The 8,334-nt window shown below is 37.6% G+C and overlaps 1 protein-coding gene across 1 annotated transcript in view; it reads left to right on the top strand.

The window, feature by feature from the left end:
* The window catches only part of IFT140 (intraflagellar transport 140), a 96,388-nt gene that overhangs the window by 20,361 nt on the left and 67,693 nt on the right, over nucleotides 1-8,334 (top strand). The window contains exons 6-9 of the mRNA XM_019471494.1: nucleotides 1,035-1,210; nucleotides 2,317-2,408; nucleotides 3,598-3,704; nucleotides 4,511-4,659. Of these exons, the coding sequence (XP_019327039.1) occupies nucleotides 1,035-1,210; nucleotides 2,317-2,408; nucleotides 3,598-3,704; nucleotides 4,511-4,659 (524 nt within the window). The remainder of the gene's footprint in view (nucleotides 1-1,034; nucleotides 1,211-2,316; nucleotides 2,409-3,597; nucleotides 3,705-4,510; nucleotides 4,660-8,334) is intronic.

An 8,334-nucleotide genomic window follows, 5' to 3' on the forward strand; every position in this document is an offset into this window, starting at 1 on the left:
GAGCTCCTCCGCCAGCTCCCCCAGCACTCTCGGGTGGATCCTATCCGGCCCCATAGACTTGTGAGCATCCAGGTGGTGTAGCAGGTCATTGACTGCTAATATATAAGTGATAATATATTTGCAAGAGTTTTGGAAATTAAAACATTCTTTTTAGTTAGATACATCATACTGCCTCTTGGGTACAACATTTTAGCATGGATCCTTAATGTTCCTTCTTATACATTTGTGTTTTCTACTTCAGCTTTTGGGGGAAAATATTTTTTTATTTCATAGGTTTTTTTGATTTGCATTGGTTTGAAATGCCACGTTTATATGATATCATGATTTGCTAAGGAATTGTGTGTGTGTGTGTGGCATGAGATCTGTCAGATTTCGATGACTTCATTTGTTTGGGTGATTTCTGTAATACCCTTTGCAAACTAATTCTAGGGTTTTTCACTGGGTAGACCTGTGCGTGATTTATACAGTATTACAATTCAACCAAATGATAATGGCTTTTAAAATGTTATGTGCTGTAGTTGCCAAGTCACACACTATGTTGTCAGTGTTCTTAGAAAGACACTATCCCATTTGCCTGTGAAATTAATGCAGAAAAGCTGTATTGTGTGTGTGTGGTGGAATGTTTCTAAACAATGAAGAACTTCATATCCAGTTTTACATAATCTAGATGCTGCTGTAAACTGTACCAATTCTTGGCTACTGTTCTTCTTTCACAAATTAGCATTAATACTGAAGACTTCAGAAGCCATCAGTCATGCACACATATGCAGAAAGTTTACTTTTAGTTTAAAATTATTTAAATGATTCCCCTCTGGATTTCCTAGACGGGGAAAAAGTGAGTAATATTTTTTTTTATTGCTCTGGTCAACTATCATAGTCTGCATCCTGAGACAAACTAGAAGACAAAAGAATTGTGATTATTTTTACCTTTTCAGCACTTGAGGAATAATTTATTAAGGTAGAGAGCAGCAACTTTGATTTTTGTAGCTAAAAACTGTTAACTAGAAACTATACCTTGTTTATGTGTACTACAGGTTCTGTGCATTATGTGAGTGAGAAAGGAAAAACAAGGCATGTATTGTCCACAGACAGTCTGGTCCAAAAGCTTCTGTTCATGGAGGAAAGAGATGTTTTAGTTGTAATAACAGAGAACCTGCAGTTGTCCTTGCATGCAATTACTCTTGAGGGAGAGGCAGAAGAGCTCATGAAGGTAAGAGTCAGACTACAGGGTAAAGTTGCGATGTTTAATCTTTATAAGAAGTTGTTAGGGTTTTTTTGATTGTCACTTTTTTGCTTACAAATGAATCAACTCTCATTTTTGTTTCTCAGATAATACCTTGATAAGCAAATATATGCTCATTTAGAAGTGGAACAGTGATGTGTTATTGAACTTGGAAAGATGGTTTTCATCTTGCCTTCCTGTTTTTTCTTAGTTTCTTTCATTTTGACCCTATGTTAATCCTTTTACACTTCATTTACCTTGTCTTAGTGAATTAGAGAAGAATTGAAAATTCCAGTATAATCAAATATTTGTTAAAATGTCTTGTGGATAAATAGTTAATAATCCGTGTCCTCGTTTTTTTTTTATCATCAGTCGCTCAGAGCTGTCTTGTCTTTCAGATTAGTAGGAGCAGTACCTCCTCTTGGTGATATTTTCTTTGTCTGCAAATCTGAAAGATGGTTTAGTTCTCACATTGTGAAAGTAATATTCACAGCTGCAAAGGCTAGGAAGCTTTTAAAAAACAACAACTCACAAGTCACAGAATCACAAATAATAACGTAGTGACTCAAAAATTACTGTGTAGGGACAAAAAACAAACTGACCTCATCCAAGACTTATAATGAACTTGGCTCAAATAAAATACTGCTTGGGGGGATGGAACCCAAACCTTCACCTTCCTAAGATTCGGGCCCCCCCCCAATCAAAAAAGACTGGGCACTTGTGTATTACAGGAGTGTCCACTTCTTATTAATCATTACTTATTTTTGACTAGGAGTAAGATTTGGTGTTTCACATTTTAAAGCAATCTTTATCAAGTTCTAAGAGAAGATCTAGTACAAGAGAAAAAACTGTTCCTTACCTACTTAATTAACCCACCACGAGGTTTCTTTTATTGAATTTATACATCATATACTTGATGCATTTAGCAGTGATCACTGCCTGAGAGAAACTATTGGTCTATCTGAACTGACAGACAGGTCTAGTTATTCTTATATTTTAACTTTTTAGCCAAACTAGGCAATTCAGATGCTTACTGTCTTTCAGTGTGTTCCTCCTACCTACTGTAAAGTTATTTATTTACTTATGGTTAACAGGTGAAGTTGAGTGGGAAGATAGGTCATTCTGCAGACATCATTTTAATAGACCATAGCCTTGTTGTTACAGCACTAGGCGAGACGGTCATCAGGTAAGAATCCTGTTTTAAAGCTGTTCTGGCTGCCCGTGAGAAGTGCCAGCTAAAAGGTTTATGGTTTGCAATGCACTGAATATTTTACTGAACTGGTGGGTTTTGGTTTTTTGGGGTTTTTTTTACCAATAATGAAAAAACTCCCAATATTTTCTAATTTTGTTTCTCAAAATAAATAGATAAATGAAATGAAAAATCTGTTTCCTTGAGGACAAAAAATAATTCTGTATCTCTTTCTTTCTCTCTAGTTATTTTATTTTGTCAAGCAGTACTACCCAAATCTGTTCCTTTCTTGAGTGCTGTTATTGATTTCTTCTGAAAATATATCCATTTGGGTTTTTTGCATGAAAAAGATAGCCACTTCGCTGTTCTGTCCATTGCTATTGTCTGATTCTTAGGATAGTCATAGCATCAGCAACAGGAAAAAAAGTGCTTGCTTTTCAGGATGTTTCTCTGTTACTGTAATATAAGACAAGTATTTGGGTTACTTCTATCCCTAATTCTTTAAACTAAGTATGTTACTTTGCCATGCTGCTATGTTACCATGTTCTGTATTTTTTATCTTTTTGCATCTTTTTAAAAAAAGTGTTAAATCTTTTTTTCTTGTCTCTACTATGACTTGTTCTACCTGTTTCCTCTACTCTTTTTTTGCGGGTGGGGGGGTTCCATTAACATCAGTAGTTCACTTTCTTGAGCCTCTCTCTGCTACTATCAGACAAAATCATCTGTTAATTTTGTGAGAATGTGATAAAGACCAAGTATCAAGAAGGAATATGTTTGACAATGTTTAGTTCTAGAAAATACATCTAGAATCCAAAGGACTACTGGTTAACCAAGGAATATTCTTAAAATAGAGGAGGAAGCCTAAGTAGGGAGGAAGAAAATTGCAACTAGACCTCACTTCTTTTCTTTTCTTTTTTTTCTTAAAGCTGGGTTTGCTTCTGACTCCTTTCTTCATAGGAGAATATCACAAAACATGCTGTAGATTAAAAAGTCAAAGGAAAAGGAAGGAGATTGCTAAGAAATTCACATTCCAGAGGCAGCTGCTGGCAATTTAATTTTAAAAATTGAATGATCTGGGCATTATGGAAATAGCAAATTAATGCCATGTACAGCATCCTATTGACTGTGTTTAGCAAGACACCTGGAAGGAAAAGCATTGTTAACACTCTTGTTTTGTGTACCTTAGATTCTGGGATTTGGACCGAGATGAGAACTATGTGCTCTCCCCAGATGTGCAATTTGGCTTTGAGGGAGGAGAATGTATTAACTGTGTTTCTTACTGCAGTGCTAAAGGTGAGAAATAACATGGCAGCTGTGATCTCTGGATCCTAAACCTTGTCAAACCTCAGCCTTCAGTGCCCTGTAGTCATTTCACTATATTTGTCTTGTTACTGAGGGTTTCAGTAACAGCATGTGATGTAGAAGCCTTTTAGTTCAGATCAGGAGTGTGCTTTTGAAGGTACAATGAGATCATTCAATAGTCACCACGCTTTGTCTCAGTGTGGAGTTGTCTCCCGGCACACAAGCTGGATTCCCTTTGAGGACGCTGCACTGGTACAATATTCCTGGAGTATACCTAATGCACTCCAACATGTTACAGGCATTCAGTCTACAAGCCCACACTAGAGCTAACGCGAAGTAGAACTTGCCAAACATGTATAGCGTGGACATCAGGTCCTTAAAACTGATGTTTTCTACAGAGCTACTCCTGTGCATCACCTTGTTTGCCAGTGGAGGCATAGCTAGTGTCTGCTAGTATGGTTTTCAGTGGTGACTTGCCCATGGTGACTACAAAACCAGCTATTCAAAAATATATGGTTAAAATGAAATCATTGTCTGATACATTTAAAAGATAACTTCATCTGGTAGCTTAGAAAATGGGCCTTACCATGTGAAACTTCTCCCATTGTTTCTTCAGAAAGTTTCTTCAGTTCAGGACTAGGATGCTGGTTTGCAGGAAGGCAAAGAAATGGATGCTACTAGAAGAAGGCTTCTCAGTACCTTAGAACCAGAGCTAGGCTGCCTGCTACTTTGTATAATGTGGATTTGTTTTTCTGAAGTTTAAGATATGAAATGCCTAAAAGGTTTGTGAATGGCAGGTCTCTTAGCAGCTGGTACTAACAAAGGGAGAATAGCTATGTGGAGGAAAGCAGCAGGATCCGATCAGAGCATACGGGCTTTGGAGGGCAAGGAGAAGTGGAAGCTCCAGGCACCTACGGAACTTGAAGGAAATGTCATTCAGATAAAGGTAAGACAGGAAGGAGTCATCTTGCATGTTAGTAGGACTTCACAAACATTAGATGAATAGATCATCTTTGTGAAACAGATGAATATGATCGCTATCATACAGATATATGCACCAGTAGAGGCTGGTCCTCCTTCAGAAGAAGAAGGAAAAACCGTCAGGATCAAGTAACTTTTAAAATTGAAATGGGCAGAAATATTACCTGTTTGTAGCTATTCTGTTACAGGCAGGGTTGAAATGCTCAGCAAGATAACACACTGAAATGCAAATACATCTCTCTGTCTGGGAGAACTAGCAGTCATGGCATCCTTAAATCCAAACATCTCTCCATTATATGTCTCATTGACAAACCCTTTGGATTCAGCACCCTGAAATTATTTTCTGGAAAAGATAGATTGTCAGCAATGTCAAATTTACATAAATTTATTAAAATAGCAAGCAAGAAAATCTGACTAAATGCATGATTTTATTTGTAGATAATTTTCTACTTTTTAGTCACTTTCTCAATGTAAAGTTTGCTCGTACTAGTAGTTGCAAAAATAAAAAGATGTATTTACAACCAAATATTCTTTGGTGAGATGTGCCATCTAGAAGGGAATGCTGTATTTTTACACACAAAATGATGTTTTCAGCTGCTTTTTTGTCAGAAAATGTTTCTTGTTTGCTAGATGATATCTTCATGTGTGACAGTGTCAGACTAGATGTGGATGACAAGTTTTCTCTTACAGATTTGCAAAACTTTTTTTTGCTTTAAAACATTTCTACTGCTATTTACAGTATTTTTAATGCTGAAGGTTATGACAATACATAGCAGCGTTATATTTATTTTTTAACCCATTGTCTGTTAAGTGTTAGGGTGCAGCATTTTTATTTATTTGAAATAATTTCATTTGTCACAGTAAGCTTAATGTAATTCTATACTTATTAGCATTTTGATATATGCAAAAGAGAAATGCTGAGTGTTACAATTGTAAATTTAAATTTTAAAAGTTTTACATTAACAGTTAGTTAGCTTTTTTGACCACCACCATTCTACTAAAAGGCAAAGCTTGTGCTTTTAGGTTCTCCAGCATTTTTTGTTTTGTTTGTTTGTTATACCCTGTTATTAAATTTTTTCCAGTTTTTTTTTAGAGTTTCTGTTTTAATTTAGATTATTCTGTTGCTGTGCTTAATATGTGAGAACAATACCCATTATTTTTTGGAAGGAATGAAAATCAAACAAATATATCTGGTGCCTTTCAAGAGAAAGTAATTTTATGTTTTCTTTTATTCTGTTTTCACATAAGAATGGAAAGTATTTAAAAAGTAATGGCATTTGCTTGTTCTGGGTTGGCATATAGCGAGGGTCTGTATCGGAGTCCTACTTACAAAATTAAAACATAAGTACTATTAAAGTGGAGAACCCAAATCTTTTGTTAAGATGCTTCAGTAACAAAAGGTCCAGGATATAGGAAATGGTGTGTGCCATTAGTATATCATACATCTGCTAATAAGTTGAGGGAAGGGAAGAGATATAGGTGTTTATGTCAGCTTGACCATTCAGGCATTTTCCAGATAACAGGATATGGAGTGCTGTCCAGAAATAGCACCTTGTTCCCAATGTTTGTTAGCATAAACAAAAGCATTGCCAAACAATTGTCAACAATCACTGTGGTTTTATCTCATGTTATAAAGCTGTCTTTAATTATGGAAACTCTAGATTATTTTTTATTGTAATCCCTGCATTCCAAAAAATATTTTGTAAAAGATTTTAAAAATCGTTACATGTGGAATCTTTTTGGTAATTCCTATAAAAGCCTTTTCCTATATTACCTTGAAAAACTCAGGATAAAAAGCCTTATACCATGGTGAGGTCAAAAGGCAGCAATAACTTCACTTGACTCCTTGCCAACCTCATCTCTTTTCAACCTGATACAGTAGCTTCAAAAGAGAGGTGGTTGGGAAATGCACTCTAGCTCATCTGTTGTGCAGCACAGTATCTAGTTAATTGTAACTAAGCGCCATTAAAAAGAAAACCTCAAACAAACCATGCAAAATAGCTTTATTTCTTAGACCATACTGTTGAATAAAATAAAATTATTTCCAAACACAACTATTTAAATCAGTGTTGTTGGAAAGGTATAGCCACAGAAGTATCAGTATGTCAGGAAATTAATATGAAACTTCAAATAACGTTGAGGGAAGCAGAGGCCTTAGACGTGGCATATCCCTAGAGTTTATAGAGCTTATCAGTTGTGCAAGGACAGAGAAGTTCTTGGACTTCAAAGGGATTTTCTGCAGCTCCGAGAAACTTTGTAATTTATCTAGCCCATGAAAGTACGTCTGTATGAATGGTCTCTGGCAGATTGAAAAAAAACAAACCACACACAAAAAAACAACCCCAAACCCCTCTGCGTCTTCCCTGGCCCAGCCCTGAGGGAGCTCCTATGCTGAAGCTGTGCAGTGAACTATGGACTGTGCTTATCGAGGAGCATTATTGATGGTGTGTAGCAACTCAGGAGTAGCACCCTGCACCCCCACGCATAGTTACAGCTTCCAGACTGGAGTTTGGATTGCTTCTGGCTAATGTGCTATGTGCAAAGAGTTCACGTGTAGTCAGCTGGTTGCCACAATGCTTTCTGACAAGAATCATCCTTTGGTAGGAATAAAAATAAATAATGTCAGACACGCTTGTTTAACTGTGAACTTAGAAAGAAAGAATGAAAATGGGAGCATTACTTTCTCTGTAATAATACAATTCATCAGCTGCGTGTTAGAAACTGTGTCTTTGCAAGCCATCTTGGAAACAGATCTTATCTTTCTCCCATTGAATTTTGTACGGTATTTTCAGTTTCAGAATTGCTCAGTGTAGGTGCTATTTTTCAGTCTTAAAAGGGGAGGGAAAGATAACCTTCATAGAACTCATTGAAAAAGAAATAGCTGGAACATGGAGATTCTTCCAGGAGAAGGGAGTTGGAAGCCACCGTGCTGCCAGAATTGCCATTACTGAAACTTGGTGGGACGAATCCCATGACTGGAGTGTGGCTGTCAATGGCTACAGGCGAGGAAGGAGTCCTGGAGGGGTTGCCCTCCACATCAAGAAATAGATTGTGAAGAGCTGTCTCTGAAGAATAGCCACGAGCAGGTTGAAAGCTTATGGGTAAGAATTAGACTGAGGCAACAAAGGGAACCTTGTGGTGGTTGTTTACTACAGGCTGCCTGATCAAGGGGAACCTATTGACGAAGCCTTCTTACTCCAGCTACAGGAGGCATCATGCTCGCAGTCTCTCATCCTGCTGGGGGACTTCAACCACCATGACATCTGCTGGAAAAGTAGCACAGTGAGCTGTAGGCAATCCAGGAGGCTCCTGGAGAGCATTGAGGGTAACTTCTTAAGCCAGGTAATAGACAGCCCTATCAGAGGGAATGTGATACTGGACCTGATGGTCACAAAAGCAAGTGAGCTAATTGGTGACGTCAAGATTGGAGGCAGCCTGGGCTGCAGTGATCATGCACTGGTGGAGTTGGCAGTCCTGAGGGATATGGGTCAGGCAGAGAGTAAAGTCAGGACCCTGAGTTTTAGGAAAGCAAACTTCCAGTTGTTCAAGGAGTTAGTCAATAGGATCCCCTGGGAAACTGCCCTCAGGGACAAGGGAGCAGAACAGAGCTGGCAGATCTTTAAGGATGCTTTCCATAGAG

The sequence above is a fragment of the Aptenodytes forsteri genome, unplaced genomic scaffold (assembly GCF_000699145.1).
Source record: "Aptenodytes forsteri isolate BGI_AS27 unplaced genomic scaffold, ASM69914v1 Scaffold26, whole genome shotgun sequence".
NCBI lineage: Eukaryota > Metazoa > Chordata > Aves > Sphenisciformes > Spheniscidae > Aptenodytes > Aptenodytes forsteri.